The sequence below is a fragment of the Strigops habroptila genome, chromosome 3 (genome assembly GCF_004027225.2).
Source record: "Strigops habroptila isolate Jane chromosome 3, bStrHab1.2.pri, whole genome shotgun sequence".
NCBI classification, from domain to species: domain Eukaryota; kingdom Metazoa; phylum Chordata; class Aves; order Psittaciformes; family Psittacidae; genus Strigops; species Strigops habroptila.
In genome coordinates this window covers 4384067-4408822 of record NC_044279.2, presented here as the reverse complement: position 1 = coordinate 4408822, position 24756 = coordinate 4384067, and the positions used below count along the sequence as shown (strand labels likewise).

Below are 24756 nucleotides of genomic sequence, written 5' to 3'. Positions count from 1 at the left end.
TTTGAAGCCAGTTCTTGAGCGTGCTCATCTTAGAGTCATCCTTGTTGGGCTGTTGAAGTGAGTTATGGCAAACTCTCTAACTTCCCTCCCAGGTTTTGTTCCTCCTGAAGTCTACAGCAAAGAGTCTGCCAGCAATCTCAGTGGTACAGGGCCAAGCCAATGGCTGGTTGTGCGGTGACAACACAGTCAAGTGTTTATACCTCACTGAAACCTTGTCAATGTGCCTTTTCCATCCACTCGATCAAGATTTTGTGTTGTTTGCAATTGAGATTCAAAACTTGTCCATTAGGGATTTAGATCAGAGAACGTGCAGGGTGTAGGCAGGTTTTTGGGTTCCTGAAGGCAATGTGCTCTGGCAGCTGTGATGGACCCCCCATGTTTTAATGTAGACAGCTATGCTGTCCCCACCTGAGCCCGTCACCCTAGCTTCTCCTGGAGTCAATAGGGAGCAAGAGGGACTTTCACAAGGCTCCCTTCTGCAGGAGGACAGACAGATCACCTCCAGACCTGCCTGTTTCCCTGTTGACTCTTTAGGGAATGCAGGGTGACACGCACAGCTACATGCATCTCCACTGCAAACATCTGTATGTGATCAGATGAATCCCTTTCTGACGTGATGTGCACTTCACTTCCTTTTTTCCATTTCATTTTATGAAGCTGTAAAGTATCTGGCAAACAAATAACTGGAGAGAAAAAAGGAGATGGAAGAAGAAGTGCGATGAAAACACTGTTCCAGAAATTGGTTGTTAAAAAACAGTGCAAGGGTATATATTTTTGTGTGAAAAATGAACATTCTCTATAAGTAACTGCCCTTTTTTACTTCCCTGTGCATGTTTACTCCTAGCTTTCCAATTATTATGCACTTTCATGCCCCACGGAGACAGGCGTCTTAGCTCAAGGCTTTATCTCGTTAATTTGTTTGTCATGTAGGCACTCATTAGGATTAGAAGTTCATCTTATCCCATACACTTGCATGGTAGCAGGATGCTTGAGACTTTATTTTCAGCATTTTTACCTCCCGTTTTGGTTCTGGGTGACTGCGAGGTGACTCCACTCAGTATTCCAGACTTCGCCTGCAAAAAATGTCATCATTTTCATTGTGATAAATGATTCATTCCCATCTGATCTTGAGTGTCCCTTTTTGACTATCAATGAAAAAGGTATTAAGGGATGTTCTGTGAAATGAGGCCAAGCTGAGGTGCTGGACAGAGAGATTGAGGGGAGAATTTGGCTTTTAGGTGAGTCCTGAGACTTTTCAGTAAGAGTAGTTCTGCAATAATGTTAGTATTGACAGTATCATCACAGGGCCTTGGGCAGGATTAGTACTCTGGTTTCAAGCACTGTAAAAATATAGTCGAAGAAGCAGACCAAAAAAACCCTCAAAAGCAAATAAAACCCCCCCTCTTTGTCCCAAGATTGTTTTTTCCTAAATAGCCAGGTAAGAATGGATGAGCAGACGTCTGTTTTGTCTTTCTGTGATGAGATTGTTTGAGAGATGCTCGTATAAATCAATGTTGCTTCCCATTTTTTTTCCTGGAAGCAGAGGCTGAAGGGATCATCTAGTTGCTGAGGCTTTAGTCTGGGAAATCTGCATTCATTTTCCTGCTCTGCTCCAGATTTCTATACAGCCTTGGATAACATGCTTACTATGATAGGATTCAGCTCACGTATGCTGAGCTGCTGAAAAGTCAGTCATGGAGGGTACATCCATATCCATGAAGAGAGAGAATTTATCTCATGCTTTGAAAGAGAGGATGGATCAGTTTCTGATTGTGCTTGTCCTCTCCCTGTCTGCAGCTGTGGGACCCTTGATGTCCAGCTCCATAACTCCATCTTTTAGATAGCTAAAGGAAGGGGAAAGAAGTCCTGGACCAACCACACCTGGAAACTGGGGACAGGAGCGCTTCTCGGTAGTTATAGTTTTATTAAGGCCTGGGAGATGCTCACAAGAAAGGGAAAATAAGGAAAATAAATACATTTTACTGCTTTTTAAGAAAGACCTGAAGTTTTCAAAGCAAAATGCAGAAGGTGTGTGAGTAGGGACTGGAAAAGAGTTGGTGTTGGCTCTCAGGATGTATGAACAAGCATCCAGAGAACCTGCCTCCTGACACTGCACAGTTCACTGAGGTGGGATGCTGAAACACAAGTGTTTATCTGCTTGGGGCCCATTTTGTGCTCTCTTTCTGGTGTGAAGTGGTGGCTGATGGCACTTTCTGCTTTGTCACACTGCAGGTTACTCTGGTCAGGACTTTGACTGGGCAGACTACCAGAAGCAGTGTGGAGCGGAGGCTGCGCCTCACGTGTGCTTTAGAAATGTAAGTTCTCTTTTTGCCTTTGTGTTGCTCCTGTTGATCCGTATGAAACAAAAAACAGCTTGCACGGGAAAGCTGCAGCAAGGCTTTCGGGGGTTCTCCCAGACCACCATGAGTCTGACAGAGGAAGGAAGCTGGAGAAGTGTTTCAGATCTCCATCCCTGAAAAAGAAAACATGTTATCTTACTCTTGTCTTTATCTGATTCATTTAGATTTCCTGCTCCTCATCTCCTTTCTGGTCACTTAGCACAAGAAGGATCTCAACTGACCATTACAAGTAATTTAAATGCTATTAAAAACCAAAAAACTAGGTAAAATATTGCATGATATCATCTGGCCCTTTTCCCATTTCTCTCTTGTTCCCAGAGGGATACATTTAACCAAACCAAATGCATTTAAAAGCTAAGGTTGAAACTGTTGATTCAGAGTGTGAGAGGGGTGATTAACCCAAATAGGTGCTCTTGTCTTTGCAACAGTTCACATGCTTCCTTGATACAGCAACAGTGATGTGTGTGTGAGAAGCTGGAGGCCATCAAGATTCAGAGCTTTGGAAACAGTCTTTTGCAGCTGTTTTCTGGCAATGGCAGTCCAGTGTGGCTTGATCACTTTGTTCATCACTTTGTGAAAAACAGATGTAACCTGCTGCCTTTTCCAGTAACCTGGTGCTGCTCTTCATGCTTGCATCAACTGATGGAGGCTGAGATCCCATCAGTAGCTGAAAATGTGGTGCTACCTCAAATGAGCATGGAAGGGTTTGCAAAATCAGTCGATGTGTGGATGGTGGACAAGCAGGTTCTTCAGGCATTACATAGCCTTTCACTTCACTCAGAAGACTGGGGAACAGGGTGTTTATGAAAAGCAGGATGGAGACAGTCTCACAAGACACCAGACATGTTTTTGCATGGCCTTCCTCATCTGTGGTGGCTCAAGGGCAGCCTCGAACAGACCTTTGATGGTGAATTGATAAATTTGAACAGGTTTTGTTGGTGAACTCAGAAGACCTGTATCATCAACAGAGTTTGACCTGGGAATCAAATCAGAGTCGGGATTTCTTTGCCCCATTTATTGTGCCATCCTATGCCTCAAGGCATTTTAAGTGAAAATTCCTGAAAGCACTATGAGAAGCTGGACAATGCTACATCACACCAATGGAGTGGGACAATTATCACATCTCTTTTGCAGGCTTCCCTCCCTTTTCTTTATATCTCTTTTCATTTTGTCAAGTAATGGATCTATGCTCTCAGCACTGGCAGCCTTGAGAGTAGTCTCTGTGTAATATCATCCAAAGATTAAATCAGATCTAAGCACTTTTACTTCCCTTTTTTTAAGGAAGCATTCATCAGATGAACATGTGTCTGTTATTCTTTCACTGTTGATAACACAGTTCTCTGCAGAGAGATGTAATCTCGCTCTTGTTGCTTGTCCAACCTCCGTGGCAGGTCGGTTCATTTGGTTCATGGCTGTGAGAGGCTCTTTGACAGAAGCTGTATTGCAGGCACATCTTCCACCTAGACATGGTGCTGGAAGTGGATGTGCTGTAACTGTTTCCCCCCGGGGGGTGGATATTTAACAAGGAGAGGCAGTTATGAAATGGATTGACATGACCAAATGCTTAGTAAAATAAACTCCCGGCTAACTGTTTTGCCATTGATTCAATATAAATTAGCCTCCAGCACTGAATTGCAATGAAAGGAGCCGGGTGTGATGATAAATGACGTTTCCTTGTTAGGCAACATAAAAGGCATTTAAACAAACTCACCCTGCTTTTATGCAGTGCTGGCCACTGGCGGCTTTTATAGGGTGAAGCTGATCCGTGTGCTGAGCAAGGCTTGCAACAGTCCAAGCAATGTTTGAGACTAGCAGCACATTCTTGGAAGGCCTCTTTACGAAGAAGAGACCAAATCCAGAAGTTTTTAGCCTCATAAAGAGCAACCAATGAAATGAACATGGTCCGAGGTGCTATATGCATAGGAAAAGGGTTGAATTTGAGTCTGGCTTCCAGTTGCTCGCATGGGGTTGCTGGATGGGAGATTGGTGTCATTTTGAGTCAGTGCCAGTTGTTCTCCATCCTAATTATTATTAGCCAAAATCTCAGCCAAGAGGGGGAACTTTATCATGCTACTGTGTGCAAATAGTGATGCACTTGGAGCTGATGTGTTGCAGAACAGGTGGGATGAAGGGGAGGAAATTGCAAGGAAAGGAAACCATGGCATGGCCATGGTGTGTTAGTGTGTTTTTAGAGATAGTGGAGGTGGCAATATTGGGAAGGGACTGAAACTAAGTAGGAGGAGAGGGGACGCTAGAAGGGACAGAGGGTAAGGACGAAGGTCACAGCCTCCTTCAGGCATCACTCTGCTCCAACACGTCATCTTCCGTGGGCTGCAAGTGGGTGTCTGCTCCACCATGGACCTCTACGGGTTGCAGGTGATACCTGCTCCACCATGGTCTGCGCCAGGGGCTTCAGGGGAATCTCTGCTCTGGTGCCTGGCACACCTCCTCTTTCCTTCCTCACTGACCTTAGGGTCTGCAGGGCTGTTGCTCTCACATATTCTCACTCCTCTCTCCAGCTGCGGTTGCTGTTGTGCATCAGCTGTTCTCCTTCTTAAATATGTTATCCCAGAGGCTCTACCACTATCACTGATGGGCTCAGCTTTGGCCAGTGGAGGGTTTGTCTTGGAGCTGGCTGGTGTCTGCTCTATCAAACATATGGGAAGCTTCCAGCAGCTTCTTACAGAAACAATCCCTGTGGCATTCCCCACTACCAAAACTCAATACAGATGTTCAGGGAAGCTCCATTTTGAATCTGAATGCCTTTGTGTTCATCCGTGTATCCTGCACTTCCAGTGAAAAGCAGGCCATACTAAATTTATGCTTCCCAGTAGACAGCCCAGTTAAAGTCATACAGTGTTGCACTTCCATATTTCAGTGTTGGCTCTTGACTCTTTCAGACATCCTTCAGCCGTGGCTTTACTAAGAACATGAAGCTGGAGGCGGTGAACCCCAAGAACCCTGCAGAGATATGTGTCGCTTCTATCACCTCAGTTAAAGGACGGTTAATGTGGCTTCACCTTGAAGGTATGTGCTGTAGAGGCTTCTTGTGTTTGTGTGGTTCACTCCAGCACTCTCTTAATTTAGTCCTTAATCCTCTGCACAAGACTGCTTTCTCCAGCCTTTCCATTTTATGCATGTTGACCGGTAATATGTTGTAAAGAATTATCTTTCCCTGAGGGAGACACAAGACCTTCCACCCTCCCATCCATGTGGTCTCCATCAGTGTGATCTCTGGTGATGACAGAAACCTCCTCCCTGCCAACATGATAGACCTCCGTCCTCGGAATGGATGTTTGCCTCACTTGTGTGGCAGAGACTTCCACTGTGATTCCCAGTGTGCTCTCATGGGATCTTCTGACCCCTGCAACTCCTTCCTTTCCTCTCTCCCTCCCTCCCTAGAGAAAAGGTCTCTAGTCAAAAGCCCTTAAAGTTAGTAAAAACATTGTCAGATAACCCAAAGTACCTCATTTGTGCCAGCAGCTTGTTCTGAGTGTAAGAAAGGCAGATGTTCAGTGGCGTTTAGCTCTACAAAGAAGCTTTATATGGTAGACAAGGCTTTCCTGACACCTCCATGATATATCCCATTCTGAGATTTATAACTCAGTTCCTACCTAAAGAGAAATTCCTCCTGACCTAAGGCTTGTCAGGCCAAATCGTTCATTCATCCTGTGTGTTTGCTGCTGAGCCTCATGATTTGAGCTGGCTGAGATGTGGGAAGAGCAGAGCTGCAGGCATGTGCCCGAATGCAGCAGAGGTTTGGATTGTCATCCTTCTCCACCCCTGACATAGAGCTGCCACGCCAGGCAGTTTGTCTCCTCTGTGATTGTCTCCAGCGTGAAGAACAGCTACAGCTTTGCATCTTTGCTTTTAGTAGAGCTGTGTGCAGTAGCAGGTTTTGTCTTTCTTATCAAAGATAACTGGTTGCCTTCTGACTCGAGGTAGCAAAAGCTTATCTGCAGCCTGGTCTGGACACAGAGCAAGTGTTTTTGTTAAAGAGCTGGAATCAACACTTGTTGGAAATTCAGTTCTTGTTGAATAGAAATTGAAATTCAGTTCAGCTGTTGTTGAATATCTGGTCAAGGAATTTGACCCATCTTGGCAACTTCCCTTCTTAAATGGCCAGGTGCCTTCACTTTTATATGCAGATTTTATGGGATTTTGGAATCCCTCTTCAGGAATGCCCCTGAAGCTGTAATACTTTCAAAGGGAATCGGTGTTCATTAAACTTTTGCCCATTATAGTGAATAGGAAGTGCTGTTTCTTAGGTTTTTACATCAACTAGTCCTCCAAGACCCTGCATAGAGGCAGGGAGAGGGCCCCACACTCTCACCTTGCTCCTCTCTCTTTCTCCCTGCCTTTTGTACTTTTAATTTGTTAAAGGGTGATTTTATGATTTGTCATAAAAATACCTATGGGCATGTCCTTGTCTTTTGAGTCCTGATATGTAGATGCTTTACACTTGTTTTGTATCTTGATACCAGGAATAGAACTGTAGTAAAAGGAAAAGATGCAAAAGACTGTAAAAAATAAAGAGGAATATTTGCCGCTGGTGAAATATATGGCTTCAGTATGCACAGTGTTATGCTAAAACCAGGCATTAAAAAAACCCCAAACTCTGCTTGCAGAATTGTAAAATAAATGTGGCTTGAACCATCGCATAGTTTTTTTTTGACTCCATTAATACACTATTGTTTCTAACTGATTATTTATACTCTGGTAGCAGCAAGACTCCCCAGCTACCATGGTAGCCCATAGCTGAAGATCTCGAGTCCCACCATTTATCATGGGTGCATCTGAAGCTTTCATTGTTGCCCTCCCAGTTTCGCTGTTTGACAGCCCAAACTGCAGCCATAAAACAGGACGCAGTAGTTAAGCAGAGTCAAGTTAGACACGAGGGAACATTGCTTAATAAATCATGCTTTGTACAGTAGCAAAACTCTGTAAACTTCAGGGTGAGCATTTAATGAGCAGCAGTTGAGTTACCCCATGGTGGAAAAGAAGCATAGGGCTGATCCAATGCTGTGTGCATTCCATCACTTTCTGCTACTTTATTACTCATCATCTGCATTGTTAATTTTTACTGGTTCATTTTAGATTTTAAAGCTGAAGCTTTCTGGTGTGAATTTATACAAGTAATAATGTTCACTCTGTGCACAGCCAAGGAATTTGAGGAAAACCCTTTTGTTAATCACTTCTCCAGGGAGGCTTTCCATAATTTTACCTTTGAGAGCTGCTGCTCTATTCTGCCCATCCTGTAAGATTCATAGCAGCGTGGAAGTTTTCTTCACTCTGTTTTCAGTCTCCCTGTTCTCTTCTATTTAACCTTTCAAGCCTTATGGACATTTCTTAGTCTGAGAAGATGGCAGCATAAAAAGCAGACGTTGAAACTAATGAATCTCAAACAAGCTGTTTTCCACTTATATGAGTGAAGCCAAATAAAGCAGTAAGATGCTGGGAGTGAAAGGGAGGGTTATCACTTGCCAGAGGGAAGAAGCAGTGCCAAGGAGGACAGAGAAGCTATGAATGTGTCTTACAAGAGGAATAGTGGTGTTACAGCAGAACAGACATTATGGTGCTTCCTTGCTCATCACTGTGGCTGCAGCTGTAAACTTCAAAACCAGAAAGTCCATGTCACATTTACAGTTGCTTGCAAGCTGGAAAGTACATTTGATCTGTTTATTTGGTCAGAATAACACTGTAGAACAGTTACAGTAATGAAAAGAGTGGATTTTCCCAGCTCTGGTGAAATTTCAGTGGGGAATGTGTTGATCTCTTGCTTTATTTAAGGCTTGATCCATGCCTTGCTCGCTTAGTGCATGTCTTGCCACTGACTTCAGCAGTTCTCACATCAGTTCCTTGGCTGGATTTGTGGTGTTAGGCAAAAATGTTTTGCCCATTGGGGAATGCAGCTTTCATCAGGTCCAAACTGAGCAGTGACCTCTTGGGGAGAAATGGTTTTGCAGGGAATGTCAGCTGCTGAGACCTTGCATTGAGGCTCAACTGCTCATATGAGCAGGTTGTGTTTTGTATCATGTGCCTTCATCCCATCCTTTTCCCTACCCCATATCCCAGTGAAATAGAGACTGTATCTTCAATGTATAATGCGTGAAAATGACGCAGGGCTCACAGAAATATTATGAAGACATCCATGAATTTATGCAGACATCATGATTTCGTTTTTTAATTACTTCCTCCAGCAGCGTGAGCACCAGCACCTATTTTCCTACTTCCTTTGGGTGTTCATACAGCCACTGTCAAAGTGCAGCAAGTTTATTACTAGAGAAGAGATTGATCCAAATACTGCATCTCAGTCTCGATGCCATTCCCATCACAAAGTTCAATTACTGTTTCAATTACACTGCAAGCCCTTGATGAACATTCATTAGTGGGAAGTTCCCTGCAGTCATCTAGCTGTGCACAGTCAAACACTGCTGCCTGAAGCAGGAGGCAAAGATGCTGCAACAGATGCGAAGGCAAGGATGCTGTAGGGGAAGCTGCTGATCCTTGGTCCCTTTTATTAGGATATCATCTCATGCTGATGCTGGAGCTGTAGGTCCTAGGGTGGAAATGGCAGAGGGGGGTGAAGTTGCTGACCAGGCTCTGCCAGTGCAGGAGGACTTGAATTAGAGTAAATGGTGTCTTGGCTCAGGAGCCAGAGTTGTTTTCAGAAGAACTCAAAGCCAGCAGAAATATTTCCATTTGCGGCAATGGGCTTTGAGCATGACCCACATAAACCAAAGCAGGAGAGTGTCTTCTAAAGGAGACAGAATAACCAAACTGGATTTGCTTTAAGCAGAGCTTTTCCATGACAGTTTGGATTCAGTATTATACCAGATATCTTAGTGCATTTGTCCCACTTGGGGCTTCTATATTGCCTCTCCCCTGTTGGGCGATCAGTTCATGCTTCATGTGCAGTGAGGAACTCTAGGAGAATTCATGGCACTTCCAGATAGAAGAGTGGCCATCTCCCACACTTAAAAACAGTGACTCAAGGGCAGATCATACAAAAATGCTTCAAGGGGCGGGTATTGGGGCATAAAGGCCTATCATCACATTAGATTATATAGATCTTTACCTTTAAATGCAAGCACCCGACGACTTTGTCTAACTTGCTTGTGAAGTCTGCAAAACCCCTAAGGGTCAATCAGCCCATCTTGCTGAGGAAAGTCACATATGTTTTACTTTACTGGCTTTTGGCTGCTTTGCTGCACACCCTTAGAGTGCTCTTCCTAGGGGTTTTCTCTGGAATCATATTGCATGGTAAATGCAACAGCCTTATCATTGCTGTCTGTGCAGAATTGAAGATGAAATGGGGCCTGATTTTGATGCAGGGAAGCAGATTTATTTTCGCATGTTCCATCATTTGCTTCGCTTGCTTCATGATGAATGCTCCAATGGCTCTGAGCTTGGTATTCCCATGTCTAAGTTACATTATAAATTTGTGTTTATAGGTTTACAGATGCCCTCTCCAGAGTACATAGTTGATGTAGAATCTATGGACATTTTCCCCGTTGGCTGGTGTGAAGCGAATGCTTATAACCTAACTCCACCACACAAAGCTGTTTGTAAGTACATGGAAACCTCAAGCAGCATCAATATTACATCAACAGATATATCAGGGAGTTTGTCTTATGTCTTTAATCCCATTCTTGAAACTACCAACCTAACTAGCAGACTACTAACCAGGCTATAAGTGTATTGTAATAAATAGCAATAAATCTAATTAGTGACCAGACTCTGCAGCACTAGTACATGTCTGTGTGATCAGTCCCTCTAAAAAATGGGATTGTTTGCACCAGGAAAGGCTGTTATGTGGTTTAAGATTGCACTGTTACATGGATTGAGATTGCACTGTTGTGTGGATTGAGATTGCACTGTTATGTGGATTGAGATTGCGGGTTGTGTGTTTGTTTATGATGGGTTTGTCAGAGTGAAACCAGATTTTGTTGTGCTGACCCCAGTTCGCTGGGGCAGCTGAGTGAATTGGGGACATAGGACCTCAAATCGAGCAAAACCCCATGAAATACAGGGTGGAATGGACATAAAGAGACCATCCAGGTGCTTCCTCTGCAAAACAGGATCTGCTCCATCTAAATTAAGAAATGTTTGCTGGCCTCCTGCGAGGCAGTTTCTGCTCCTGCCCGCAGTATCTACCCAGTTATTTCACTGCCCTTATCAGCTCAGAGATTTCCTTAGTATTCAATTTACGTCTCTCCCAGAATAATTAAGCCTTATAGTGTTTTGTCCTGCCTTCAGTGTGTATTAAGATGAATTTCTTCCCTTTCCATTTGCATTTGAAGGCTGTTCATGAGCGCTCAGTGGCTTGGTGCGGTTCTGCTGTTCCTCACAGAAGCTATCCAACTCCAATCTCAAGCCACCAGATGAAAAATTAGCCTCACTGTTTATATTAATTAACATCTGAAAGGCAAATTTTAAAATGTGTCAACCCTTTTGAAGAGTTAAATATGCTTAAGTTAAAAATCAGGCAGCCGGGGCCTAATTTGGGAGAATACTGCTATGGCAACATTATGCAGCCTTATCGCAATTTATAGCTAGGGATAAATGATGCTGGAGGTAATCATGCTTGTAAAATGTAATCTTATCCATATGTGTTTCTGCATGGAAAAATAGTTGTGTTTTTATCTTAATCTTTTTCTACACTGATCCCATAAAACATAATATTAGCATTCCAGAGGAAAGATTAAATGTATTATTAGATCTTTAAAGTAGGTTTTAATGATGTAGTGACTTAAAAAAATACCAAGAAAAGATGGCGATAGTAATTAAGTACCATTTCATTGTGTTACAAGTCATTTTATAGTCAGTGCATTTATACAGCTTTTTATGCGTTATGGGTATACTTTATAGGACAGAAGGGTACAAAAGTGTATTGTTTTCTTCCTTGCTTCATTTTTGCAGTGAGAAGGAAGAGAAGAATTGCAGTTGTGCAACCAGAAAAGCAGTAAGTCTTTGTTATTTAAGGTGACGTTTTTACAGGGATGCCTCGGGTCTTCCAGGGGAGGTAATACACAAAGTGACTTTGCTAACTACTGCCCTGATACTGCAGCAGAATTGACAAGAGGGTACTTTGAAATATTTGTGAGCACATTAGAAAGTTGTTATAATAGAGATTTTTTACTGGTTGGGACTGCGTAGCCAGTATGTGATGGCCAGAAAGGGATGCTTATGGAAAATGGACATGTACCAGGAGGGCATTTCCCTATCTAGCCCTTGCACTTGCTAGAAACAAGAATTTAAGGGGTTTGAGTGTGAATATTTGGGCTAAAGCTCACAGACCGGAGTATATTTTTGAAGGAGGGGTGGATCTGGCTCTTTCTTTTGCAATATGCAGGCCCTGGGCTATGGTAAACCATGTGGAAATGGGGTTGTATTTGAGGTATCTGCATTCCACAGCCCACGCAGGTGCTGGTGCATCTCTCGGTCCAGCCTGAATACTGGTTCTGCCCCTTTGTCCTGTCTGACACTATTAAATACACCAAACTGCTGTTTAACAGGTTACCGTCCACAGTGCCTGTTGAGAAAATACCTCATGATCTCTGCCCGGTTCCTCAGCCAGACACCACAGGTAAGGCTGCTTGGCATTGGCAGGATCCTTATTTCAAGGACCCGTTGCCTGTATGGAGGGGGATGACCCCAAAAAGGGAGTGACTGTGTCATAGGGTGGGGAGATGGAACCACATCCTCAGGGGGTGTAAGGATGGTGTGGACCCACCAACAGTGCAAGGAGTCTCTGATGTATACAGCCTGTGAGGGTCTGGTCCTCCACGTGTGAACGTTGTGTCTTGCTGGGGCTATCTGAGTTCCCCTGCAGCTTAGCCATTTCAGCTAATAATGTTAGGGCCAGGCTAATGAAGCCCTGGTGGAGATGCATGTGTTTTTTTAATTGGCATCAATGAAAATGCTTACGCCAGGACTTAATGGGTCCCTGTGTTAACATCAAGACACTGTGGCATGGCTGCTTCTTTTGCTAAGGGCAGATTGTTCTTCCCTTTAGCAATGGCAGGAGGCTCTGAGAGTGCAATATTCATCTATTTAATTGCTTAGACACAGCAGGAGGGGCAGGATTTATCTCACTTTATTTCAGCAGGCTGCAGGACACACATTGACATCTGAGCCAACATCCCAGGGCCCCGTTACAATCAAATGGGGAGAAATAGGCTCTTTTTGGGTATGATAACCAAAAAGTGGATAACCGCTTGGATGACAGATGAACTGCATAGACATGTACCCACTTCTCTCCATGGGCTATAAAGGAGCACAGAATAATTAGCCCAGACAAAGAAAACTCCTCTGTAGACCCATGTTGGGTCAGGAGAATGGCACCGCAGTGCTCGCTGGGTTGGACAGTAGCTGAAGAGGGGTTTGTAGAGCTCTCCACTTGAATTTTCTCCCTGAGTTGATTCCATATCTGTGAGAAGAAGTTAATACATTCCCTTTCTGGCAAGTTGCAACTGAGTCGCTTACACCCATCTGCAATGTGAGTTATGAAAGAGCCTCGGGTCACCTTATAAATTAAATCCTTTTCCGAGTCTCCTTTCAGTAGGGTGTGCAGCCAAATCAGTTGCTATTAAAAGCATTTGACTTTGCTGTGTTGGATGGATTTAAGTAGCAGAGGCTTCTCTGCTTTCTATCTCAGGAAGGACTTTTTGTGCCTCCTTTACTCTTCTTCCCTCCTTACCACATCTAGGAGGAAGAAGAAGGGCCCTTGATTTATTGTACAGGAGGGCTACATGCACATCAATGCTACTTTCTCCTTGCAGGCACCATCAATGGGAGATACTGCTGCCCCCAGCTCTACATCAACCACCGCTGCTTCTCAGGTCCATATTTAAACAAAGGCAGAATAGCAGAGCTACCTCAGTCTGTCGGGCCTGGCAAGTGCGTGCTGGTCCTCAAAGAGGTATGGTTCAGCTCTCTTTTGGGGGTATTTCAGGGGGAAAGCATGGGTCATGGGTTTCCAGGCCCAGAATTTGAAAGGAATGCGCCTAAAATAGTCCCAGAGCTCTATAGTGGTTTCCGTAAGTCAGAACTGCAAGAGGGTCGTATAGGCATTGTGAGTTTTGATGGGTGAGATGATATTTTTGAAACATGGGGAGTTCTGTTGGTTGGGAGCAAGTTTCATCTAACTGTGTGCAAGAGAATTCATGTTCTGTTGGAGCTGTCCCTAAAGGGGGCCTCTGTGGTTGTTGCCATCCACGATGCTGTTGGGCCAGCAGATTCAGTGTGGGTGACACCTTTGTATATGTGACCATGGCCTGACGGGGCCGAAACAATTGAGATCAGGACAGAAAGCCAAGCAGGGGTGTGTGTGGTGTGATGAGTGGAAGCTGTGGTGTGCCCAGCTCTTGCTCAATATGGATAGGTTAATCCCACACAGCAGGGATGGCAGACCACCACCATCTGTTCATTTTGTCCTCACCCAATCAGTGCTTGCTTTGGGATGAATCCAGAGTGTTGAGCACTTGCTGTTGGCCTCAGGTAAAACTAGCTTGTTTGAAAAAATGCATAAATGTTTTCCACAAAGATGGCAGTCCATGTACAGATGAAAGCCAAGGTGACTGCAAGTGGCAGAGGACAGCAAGATGGTACTGTTGGATAAGCAGTGTGCCATTGGTGCCTCGGACACCATTTCAATTTGGCTTCGGTCTTCTAGAAATGTAGAACTTTCAGCTTTCAGGTCTGTACCTATATGAACCCCACTTGATGTGGGTGCAGGGGCATATTTGAGCTCCATCTACCACAGGTGTCCATTTGAGGGTGTCCATTCTAGGTGTCCATTGAGGATGGTGAGGCGCTGGTACAGGGTGCCCAGAGAAGCTGTGGCTGCCCCATCCCTGGCAGTGTTCAAGGCCAGGTTGGACACAGGGACTTGGAGCAACCTGCTCTAGTGGAAGGTGTCCCTGCCTGTGGCGGGGGGTTGGAACTGGAGGAGCTTTAAGGTCCCTTCCAACCCAAACCATTCTATGGTTCTATGAATCTAATGTATTTGCAAGACCTTCAGTGCCCAGCTTAGGATGTTTTCAGTTGTCTGAAATGAGGCAAATCCCAACCCTTAACAGAAACACCTGAAAGGTGAGATTCCTCCCAAATCACCCACCACTTTTGAAAACACCTCTGTACTGTACTGTAGAATGATGCCTTGTCCCCATTCCCTTCTCATCACCTATGTATACTGCTTTATACAACAGCACTGCTGGCTGTCTCACATCGTTGAAAGCATGAAGAGAGCCTAATCCAGCTGCTTGTGCAGGTGGGACACTTGGGTCCCAAAGAAGCAAGTCAAAAGTAGCCCTCAGCAGAAAGCAGGATAAAATGATTGCAGAACAGAAGTTGATGGCTGCCAAATTTGAAAGCAAGTCCATAGCAGCTGGCTGATGGGGAGCGTTAGCAATCTGCTGCTCCTTGAAAAACAGGCAATGAAGAAGCAACATGGGGGAAACAGGAGGCATGCACAGTCAATACTTATGCTAATGTTTCTTCCTCCTTTCTTCCTGGAATTTGGATTGTGAAAACATAAGCAGTGGAAAGCTTCTGCCAGGTTCTCTCCTAGTATCTCAGTGCTTTGCTTCATAGGCTAACACCAACTTCTCCAAATTCCTTAAGAATGGGACCAATTGCCAACTGTGGAAAACAACCTGAGTTTCCTACAGAAATCCTATTTTCTCTTGCTCTGCCTCCTTACAGAATTGCTTACTGAAGGAGCAAATAGTGTCAACGACACATGGGCATCTTGCTTTTGGAGACACAAATGACTTCCCAGGGAGCAGGACAATGGCAATGGCCCACTGTTGGTCAGTGCTATTTTGCAGATAAATTCAAACTTATCTTGGCCATGGAGACCAGGTCCAAGCTCTGGAAAGGGTGAAGAGAAGACATTCAGGGTGTTGCTGTAGGGGAGATACATGTGGTTCCTATCAGCCTCTGCCAAGATGAGAGTGGTGTCAGCGGTTCAGAGAACCATGGGTGGGAGGGAGGATAGGGGTACCCAGCATGCAAGAAGTGGCAGAGAATACATCCCTACATCGAGATGAAGATGTCTAGCAGCTCCCAGAGCACCCAAAAGCACTGCAGAGCTGCGTGGTGACAACAGTAGAGGAGACATCTCCTCCAGCCCAAGACCACAGCCACAAGGCTTTGCACAGCTGAAGAACTCACAAGGGTCCCTCTCTCTCCAAACCCACTCTTGGTGCTGAGCTTGATGCTTTTGTCTTGCTTTTCACCCATTGTTGATGTGGGCCCAAGAATACAAATGCATTACAATGATCTCTCTCTCACTGTATAGGAAAATTGCAGGTCATTGTAAATCATACATCAGCATAACTTGTCTGGAATAGATAAGTTATACATGGGCTTTACTTTGGCAACACACAGGGGACGGTGAGAAAGACAAAACAACACCTATGAAGGAAGAGCAGTCAGTAGCAGTCAGTGAGAGCTTTTTAAATCACTCTTTTTTAAATCACCTTTTCAAATTATGGTCTCCAGCCATAACTCCCTGCCTTTAGAGATGCTCTAGTTAGAAATCTGTGCTGGTCACCAGCCTGTTCACAGTGGGCAGCAGTCTCTGTGATGGAGATGCTGCTGTGTTTGGCACTCATGGAAACCTCAGACTAAAACCAGCTGGAACAACCAACTCCTGTCCCATTCCCCAGCCTGGATTACCTAAAGCAAGAAGAGGGTAGGTGTCTTATCCCCACTAGCACCAGGTGATGGGAGACCTTGCTCCTTGCGCCTGGGGGGCTGGGTGCAAGAGGAATAGCTCCTCATCCTCTGCCTTCCTCCACTCTCAACCATGAGGGTTGTGTCAAAAAATGCAGCACAACTGTGGTTCATGATGCTCCTCAGCCCTTTTTTCCCCCAAGGTCTTGTCCTTCCTTACCTCCATCACTGATACAGTGAAGCATCATTCTAGATCCAGCTCCTAACAAACTGGTGTTACTCACCTGCACGCTAATAGTGAGGCAGCTATGGATCAGTAGCGCTTGCTTCTGGATTAAAAAGGTTAGGAGATACCCTTGTAGTGTGGAATAGGAGCATCCCCTTCCATTTGAGTAGTGTGGTCTGTTCTTACTTGGAGCATCGGGAGAGAAGCAGCACAGATAGGTTTGCTTTTGTGCAGCACCTCTTTTCCAACAGAACAGGCACTTGAGTTCTGCATCGTTACTGCATCCCCCTGGTTTCTGCCCCATTGCTTTGTTCTATTGTTGGATTCAGAGGTTGTCAGCTCTGCAGGAGGAAGCTGCTAGGGTGCCTTCAGGAACGGCAGCCCTTGAGCAAGATTTCCTAGCAAAATACTGAGAGCAATTGCAACTTATTTAGAAGTTTGATCAAAAATACTGATTTTAGTTCTGTGTGTTTGTATCCTTGCATCCATGCCAAGCCTTTAGTGAGTGACAAGTAACTCTCATGCTATCTAGTGCCAAACGTATTTTTAAAGCTTAGCTGTTCATTATTCCTGGTGCCAACCCAAGCTTCTGCTGGGACCAGTGGCTTATTGTGGTTTCTTTCACCCCCAGGGGCAAGCGAGGTGGTAATGCCTCATGTTTAACATCAGCTGCAGAGGTTATCTCATTCCTGAGATACTTGTTTGGAAAAGAAGTTGAAACTTGCAGCCAAATAGAATGGAGACATCAACTATTGCCATCCAACAGCTGCATCTAGGCTGAAAAATAGTGACTGTATAGTAGCTAAGATATGTAATAAATGCTAACTTTAAGTTAAATTAAAATAAACAGATTGTCAGCTTTAGATTTAGTTCTTCAGTCAGAATATTTACAAAGTGCTTGTGAACAGTTTTTCCATCTATACAAATAACTTACCACGGCAACACTGTAAAGCAAAATGAGGTGTCTTTTTAAGACTTCAGATGATCTATAACCCACTATATCTTGGGGAAGTATGCTGTCAAGATTAATTAGCCTCTTTGCTTACTGCGCTTACTATTTTTAAGACACTTTTCTCTTTCTCTTTTTAAAGAGAAATTGGACTTAGAGGCAATGTGACTGTCCAACTGATACGAACAGGAGAAATCAGCTAGCATTTGTCAAGGAAAACTATTGCAGTCAGCAACTGGAATTTTTTTGGAGCACAGCAGGTCTTCTTTGGAGAAATTGGCACAATTAAATCATGGTGCTCAGAAAATTAAATAGCTTGTACAAAGCCTTAGGTGTGTGATTGAGCCAGACTGATCTTGTTATCATTAGTGATCAGATGTGGTGTTGGAATGGCAGAAACCTCTATAGTCTGGAGAGATAAACTGCATTTCAGCAAGAGGGTTCACTGACATCCTCTTCAAGACTGCTCTGTGGACTTCAGCTCATCTATAGTAGTTTCTCCAACTTAGTATCTGGATATATGTGTTTCTGAAATGTCATGGACTGTTATAAACATGTCAAGACTTAAGTGCTACAACCTTGACATTGACAAAAGCTCACTTTTAGATCCTTGCTCATTTAATGAAAGAATCCCAAAGAACTCTTTTCCCTTCTCTTTCTGTCCCACAGGCATTGTCTTTATTCCAAGTAAAATAAAATGTTTACTCTCCTGCCTGAGGCTAGTTAGGGTTTCTTCTGTTAGGTAGGAAATGTGGGCTCATATCTCAGATATAGGAGGGAAATGGAGTTTCTCCTCATGATGATACTGATCATTGGGCTCTTGAACAAGAGAGAAGCTCTTTACTGTGAGGGTGGTGAGGCACTGGCACAGGGTGCCCAAAGAAATGATAAATGCTCCATCCCTGGCAGTGTTCAAGGCCAGGTTGGACAGAGTCTTGAGCGACACGGTCTAATGTGAGGCGTCCCTGCCCATGGCAGGGGGTTGCAACTGGGTGATCTTAAGGTCCTTTGGAACCAAAACCATTCTGTGATTCTATGATGGTATTTTGAACTGCATATTCTCAGTTATTCCTTCTGAAAAAGTTTCATCCAGGGTTTGAACTATTAATGAAGAGGGGTAGAGGTATCGAAATGTGTGAATACCAAAAAGCTATGATGAGAAGAAAGGTGGTGAACTGCCCAGTGAATCAGGCATATCTGGATATGCTCAGAAAAAGGCACTTGTGAATCTGTGACATGGATAACTCTATAGCTAAGATGTCAGGTGCTTATAAGGTTGAGTAGAGACTTGTGGTGGTGCTGCATGATCATGCCTATGACTCCAACTTACTTGACGCTGAACCCAGCAGTGTCAAAATACAACCTCACAGATGCATAACAGCAAAGGCTGGTGTTGTCTAATACACCCCTCTGCTCCAGGGCACTGCTGGCTGCACCCAAACCATTCTTGATTGAGAGGGCTGAAAATAAACTGCCAAAATCTCAGACTGGTCACACTCCAGCTGAAGGGAACTTAGTGAACATTTGACCAGTCTGATCTGGTGAAGTAACTTTCCATGTCCAGAGGAAGTTGGAAACTGGAAAGTTGGAGACTAGTCTAGGTTGCTTCACTGGTTTTGCTTTAATCAAGGTAATTTTCCCACAAGAACTAGTGTGCTTGTTTCTCCCTAGTGTTTAATAGTGTGTAATATGAAGCGATAATGTTAGAAGGCAGCAGTGTTAAGATGGCAATGGACTTCTGCTGTAGAGTAAAATGCCAAGTCCAGTGATTTGTTTGAGATATAAGAAGAGTAAAAACCAGAAGTTTTACAAACCCCATTTATTTTCCCCTAAAGGCACATGTTTATTCTTACAAAACACTCTTTTTAAAACTGAGTTTCGAAGTTTACAGCATCCTGCTGATGACAAGCCAGCTTGGAGAAAAGTCCTGCTATTGTGTGTGTCCAGGGCTGGAGTTGATTAGGTATCTGGGATAACGCCCAGACATGATCACACAGTTATTTGCAGGGTTGGGTTTTGTTTTCTTGCTCATTTCCTAACTGTTCTGACAACTGCAAACACTATCACCCTGATAAAGGAGCAGGACAGCACTGTTGGTGTGAAATAAACAGCTTTCCCACCAGCAAGTAGGGTGGATTTAGAAGTATGCATAAGGAAACCTTACCCAACATTAGCGTAAGCATTAAATGACTCCCTGGGTTTGCTGATCAAGAGGGGAACACAACTGATGTGTTGTGAATGAGTGTGAGAGCTACCCAGGTACTTGATGTGTTTTGAAAGCCCAGCTTTGGCTTCCCTACGTTGGGTCTCAGTGTCGCTTTGTCAAAAGCCAGTGCCCATTAGTTTGTGTGGCAAGAGGCAGGCAAGAAAACATGTGGATGAGCAACTGGATGGGCTCACTCTGCTTTCTTTTGTTCTCTTGGGAATCCGTATGGCTTAGTGACTAGTTGTGTGAGGAGATGGGAACCAGCTGGAAAGCTGTGGGTAAATCTGTGTGGTAGGTTCCCCATGTGTGAGATAGGGAGCGTGCTCCTTCCCTTCCTCATACAGTGCTCCAACATGTATAGTTGATCAGAGCTGCTAAGACATTGGTGCTATGATTAGCCATTGCTTTAGGTGTCTCTAATTGTACTTTTTTGAAGCATGGTTTGAGTAGTGTTTCCAGGGGCCCAATGATAAGTCAAAATTTGCTCCTAATAAATAACCTAGCCAAGCAACTCAAACCAGTGCGATTTTACATGGTACGGTGTAGCGTTAAGTAAAGCCCTTGCCTGAAAATGGTTAATTATCCAAGGTTTTCAAAATGCTAATGAATCCTCAGGTTGCTGGATTTAAAAACAAAGCAAAACCCCCCAAAACCAACAGTCCAGGAAAGAAAAATGCTTAAAAAATCCCAAACCCCTAAAAAAACCACAAAGTCAGAACAGAACCCCCCATAAAACACATTGCTTTTTGCAGTATGACCCAGTCAGTTTTTAATCTCTGATGAACCTTGGTCACGGGTGCTGGGGAAACTAAACACTCATCATACTGAAATCATTTGCAAGCCCCCAAAGAATGAAGAACAGGCATTAGGTAAAGAGCTAAATTATGTCAAAACTAATCCAGACTCACTGTGGGGTCATTCATGTGCATACAATGCAGAGTGTTCAAACACATGGTCTGGTGCTGTTCAGAGATTTGTTTTTCTTGTATTTGTCTCCTTAGGCCAAGTGTAGACTGTTAAAGCTTGGATTCTCTGGGCCAATAGCAGGAATTGTTTTTATTCTCAGAGACTTTGGATTAAATGGATTGGCACATGTGTTTTGTTGTAAAGAGTGGACACACACTGGGTTTCAGGCACACCTCCTGCAAACTCTTTTTCTGCAGACTTCATTAATATTCTGCTAATACAGTCAAGGCACGCAGCACTCAGACACTTAAGCATATTGCTGGCCTCAAGTATGTGAATTCCCCTTTTGGTGTTCAGTGTGTAATGGTACACATGACTTTTTGTACCTGGTTGAGCCATCAGAAGTATTTTCATTTTCTATTAAATTAAGCAACTATGGATACAGCAAATGGAATCTGCTTTGAGTGAGAGGGTCTGTCTCGAAGTAAAATTAATGATTAACATGAGATTTTGGGGGTTTGATGGCTGTATTTAATGCAGTCACCTCATCAGACCAATGTGTCATCTGCAATATGCTTGGCACATTGATTAAATCTGGGACCTCCTCTCATTGCATCTAGAACTTAGGTCCTGTGCAGCCTTGGACCTAAATAGGCACCTGTAAGCTGCTTCTGGCTATGCAGCACCTGGGGTCATATTCAGTGTGGTCAAGGACTACTTTTAAACCCATCAGCGTTGTCTATTTTGTCTCTTTAATAGGTTCTCAGCATGGTGATCAATGCAGCTTACAAGCCAGGGAGCGTTTTACGAGAACTCCAGCTAGTGGAAGACCCTCAGTGGAATTTCCAAGAGGAAACACTTAAAGCAAAGTAAGTCTTCAGTGTGTGCTCTTTTATTTGGAAGGATTCAAAAATGGAACTGACCAAAGGGGGAAAAAAAGAAGAGAACAAGAGATATGTTTTTCCTATTGTCAGATTTTTACTTTTCTAATTATCATTTTGCTTCATTGAATTATTTGGCTCATTCTATAGCAACTTAAATGAAATATTCACCTGAATGGTTCATTTCTATTGTCTTTCTCCAAGCAGCCATTCAGATTTTGATCAAAAATGCTATGTTGCTTCAGTGAAGTCCTGAATTTTGTGATAAGCTGTTAATATAAGCATGGATATTATTGAATTAATTCCTGGCTTTCCAAATGCAGGAGTATTACTTCTTTTAATAAAGAGCCTGTCATTCTAATGCAGAAAAACCTGGTGAGTACAAAAATAAGTGCAAACAAAATAGCAAGGACACATTTTTAAGCAGGAGAGTGATTAGGACAAAATGCTAACAGATCAGAGATTCATGTCAAGATCTGAGCCCTTTCTAGAATATATGCTTCAGTTCTCATCTAAACAACACCTTAAAAACCTGTGTATCTATAAAATACTGCATTTCCCCTTCCAATTTTAAAATCTCCTCCTTTGTGTCTTCTTTATGTAATGGACGCTGCACTTAGGATGTATTTCAACAGCCATTGTCTCTCTGAAAGAGGGGAGTCTCACCTAAGTGCTCTCAAAAGTCCCTCCAAAGAGCAATTCTTCCCGCTTCGAGATGGATGTCAACGAATAGTTCTTTGAAGACAGCTCTCTCCTTTGACTAACTTGGTCACATTGACTTTCTGAGTAATGAAGTTAAATGCAATGAATCTCACCCTTTGTATTGAACTCTGATACTCCTTTTCAAAGAAAAGCAATTTTCTCTTGGTTATTTGAAATGATTGGCTGTCAAATATGGCACTATTGATTGCTATTGTATGTGATCTTTGGCCATGTAGATATTGCAGAAAGTTCATGTGTGCTGTGGTTGAGGGAGAGAATTGAGAACCTTTTGTTCTGTGTACTCAGAAACTGCTTTTCTAAAGGAAGATTGCAAATAGAAATGAAAAGCTGCTAGAAAATCCTGGTTTTAATTTGCTTCTTTCACCCATGTGGAAAGTCCTGGGTTTGTGTTTGTCAGTTAAAATTGTGTGGATGGAAATCTAAAAGTCATCCTTGTACATGCAGATTTTCATTATAAACAAGTCATTGTCTATGACCTGGTTTTCATTGATTCCAGGCTCCCACACCTTGTACTAGCAAATGTCAGATAATGCACTCCTACAGGTACTTAGCAGCTGTGAAACCAGGTTGTAATACCCTTTCTTAATATCCTATCCTGCAACGAATTTAGCCTATGGGCAGTTTTCCTGTTAGCAGTATCCAAAATAGGACTTTGTTGGGATTTCTCAATTGAGTGTGGGGATTTGCCTTGTGCTAAAGCAGCAGTATCTAACTCTTAAGGCTGCTGCAATCCTTGTTTCTAATGGAAAACGTTTAACTGACCATCAAGTGCAGGGATGTCTTGTCCTTGATAGTCAGCTATGCCTACAACCCAGTCCACTCTGACCCCAGGCAGCCAGGGTGTGCTTACACAAGAAAGACCAACTTAGTTATGAGTACATGGGCTCCTAAAGACTGTCACTCATCTGTATCACATCATTTGTTGCCCTCCCTCACTGTTTCCTGCTGTGCTAATCATCCTAATAAGTACCTCCGTCTCCGTTACTTTCCTCCAGGATGCTGCTTGTATCTGTTTCCTCCTCCCATCTATTTAACAGGGCAGCCAGCCTGCTGGGATATACCTTATATCCACGTAGCCTGCCAGGTCAAAGTATACCACTGCTTTCCAGCAAGGAGGTTTTGTGTTTTATGTTGTTCAATCACAGACTGTGTAGGTGTTCTTGTACGATGCCCCAGAAGGCAGCAACCTCAGCCCTTCAGTGAGTCGAGCAGCATCTTTCAACTTTGTCAAGCCATGGAATGGATCATTACAGGCTCAGAGCTGGGGCAGCAAGTTTCAAGGTGACTTCTGAGCACAGCAATGTATTCTCATTCAGTGTGGCATTATCTTCTGGCTCCTGAGGAGGCCGAGCTCATAGGGCTGGACAGCACCTTGTTGCTATAGCTATCTGGCTTCTGGGGCTGGAGCTCTGTTCATAGAGCAGTGCTTGGTGGTCGTACCAGCTTGCCTGTGGGTAGTTTGAGCACTTTAAAGACTGGGTGGCAGAGGGTTGACGTGCTCTAAGACTGACTACCCTAGGACTTCCTTCTTTCTTCCTTCCTGAGTTTGCTTGAGTTGCTTCATCAAGAAGCATACAAGGGCTTTAATTGCATTTAGTTGTGCAGAAGCAGAAAAGAAAACACGGTCATGAAATCAGAAGCACAAACGACACATGACACGTTACATCAGGTATGAGTCAGTTGTGCTCCGAAATCTCAAACAGAGACCTGTAATGAGCAAACGCCTGTCTACACCAACTTTCAGCTACACCATCTCCCAATGGTGTCTTGCTGCTAATGATGACAGCTAGCTGGAGAGTCTGTGCTGTAATGTGACATGTCATGTCACCGCCTTCCTTCTGATGTAAACTGACAACTCCTTGGATCTTGACAATGTTGTTGTTTGTTTGTGGCGATGGCAGCAGGAGGGTAGAGCAAAAGGGGAGGGAGGAGGATGGTGAAGAGAAGGCTGGTTTTCCCACCGGCCCAAATACCAAATCATGCACTGCCAGGAATGGCTTATCTCCATCCTACGGCAACCTGCACTTAGTTTACTCCGCTGTCAGGAGTGACCAGCATGGAATCAATTATACTAGCCTTGCAAAGAAGATAAACAATTTAGATTGTCCAGAGAGATGTGTCTGCAATGTGTAATGGCAGTTGCTTCCCATCAGTGCTGCTGGCGCTCTGTGAAAATAGTCAAACTATGATTTATTGGTGATGATGAGTTAGAAATGTCAGGCCCGATGCTCTGGATTCTCATGAGGGCCAACTGCAGCTGTAGGCATTCAACCATTATAGTTTTGATGCTCTAAGTTAAGTGCCTACATCTAGATTTTGCTTCCCAATTTTACATTAAATGCCTGAGGGACTTTATTAAGGATTTTGATTTCTAAGGGCTGTAAGTGGGGCTGTTTGGACTTACCCGTATTTGCAGGACTTTGGACATAAATAGGACTGGTGTGTGCAGAGAGTTACCTCCTGGGTCTTGTATGAAGCCCATTTAATCAAGTTAAGAAAGAAGAGTATTCCTGGACTCGTTCATTAAATGAAATCTTGAGAGTTGCCTAAGTCCAGTAGCTGAACTCTAGGGATATTTACTACCCCATCACAGACACTACTGCTTATTTATGAGGCTGCATATCACAGAAAGTCTATTCACTGTGGATGCTCTAGAAGCCTTTCACTTTCATAGGTGACACTGAGGTGTTCGAAGTGTTCTTTGCTAGCAAGGGTTGCTGTTAGACCCCCCAGACCCCTGTTACTGTTTGAGGGAGTGAAGTGTTATCCACAGTAAATGGAGAAGAAACTACACACACTATAAGCAAACTGGATATGCACAA

The 24756-nt window shown here is 43.7% G+C and overlaps 1 protein-coding gene across 1 annotated transcript in view; it reads left to right on the top strand.

Annotated features, from left to right (window-relative positions):
* Positions 1 to 24756, top strand: part of SFMBT2 (Scm like with four mbt domains 2) — a 116513-nt gene that overhangs the window by 73996 nt on the left and 17761 nt on the right. The window contains 7 exon segments of the mRNA XM_030479799.1: positions 2233 to 2315; positions 5261 to 5387; positions 9815 to 9928; positions 11283 to 11325; positions 11879 to 11949; positions 13145 to 13284; positions 21090 to 21199. Coding sequence (XP_030335659.1) covers positions 2233 to 2315; positions 5261 to 5387; positions 9815 to 9928; positions 11283 to 11325; positions 11879 to 11949; positions 13145 to 13284; positions 21090 to 21199 — 688 coding nt within the window.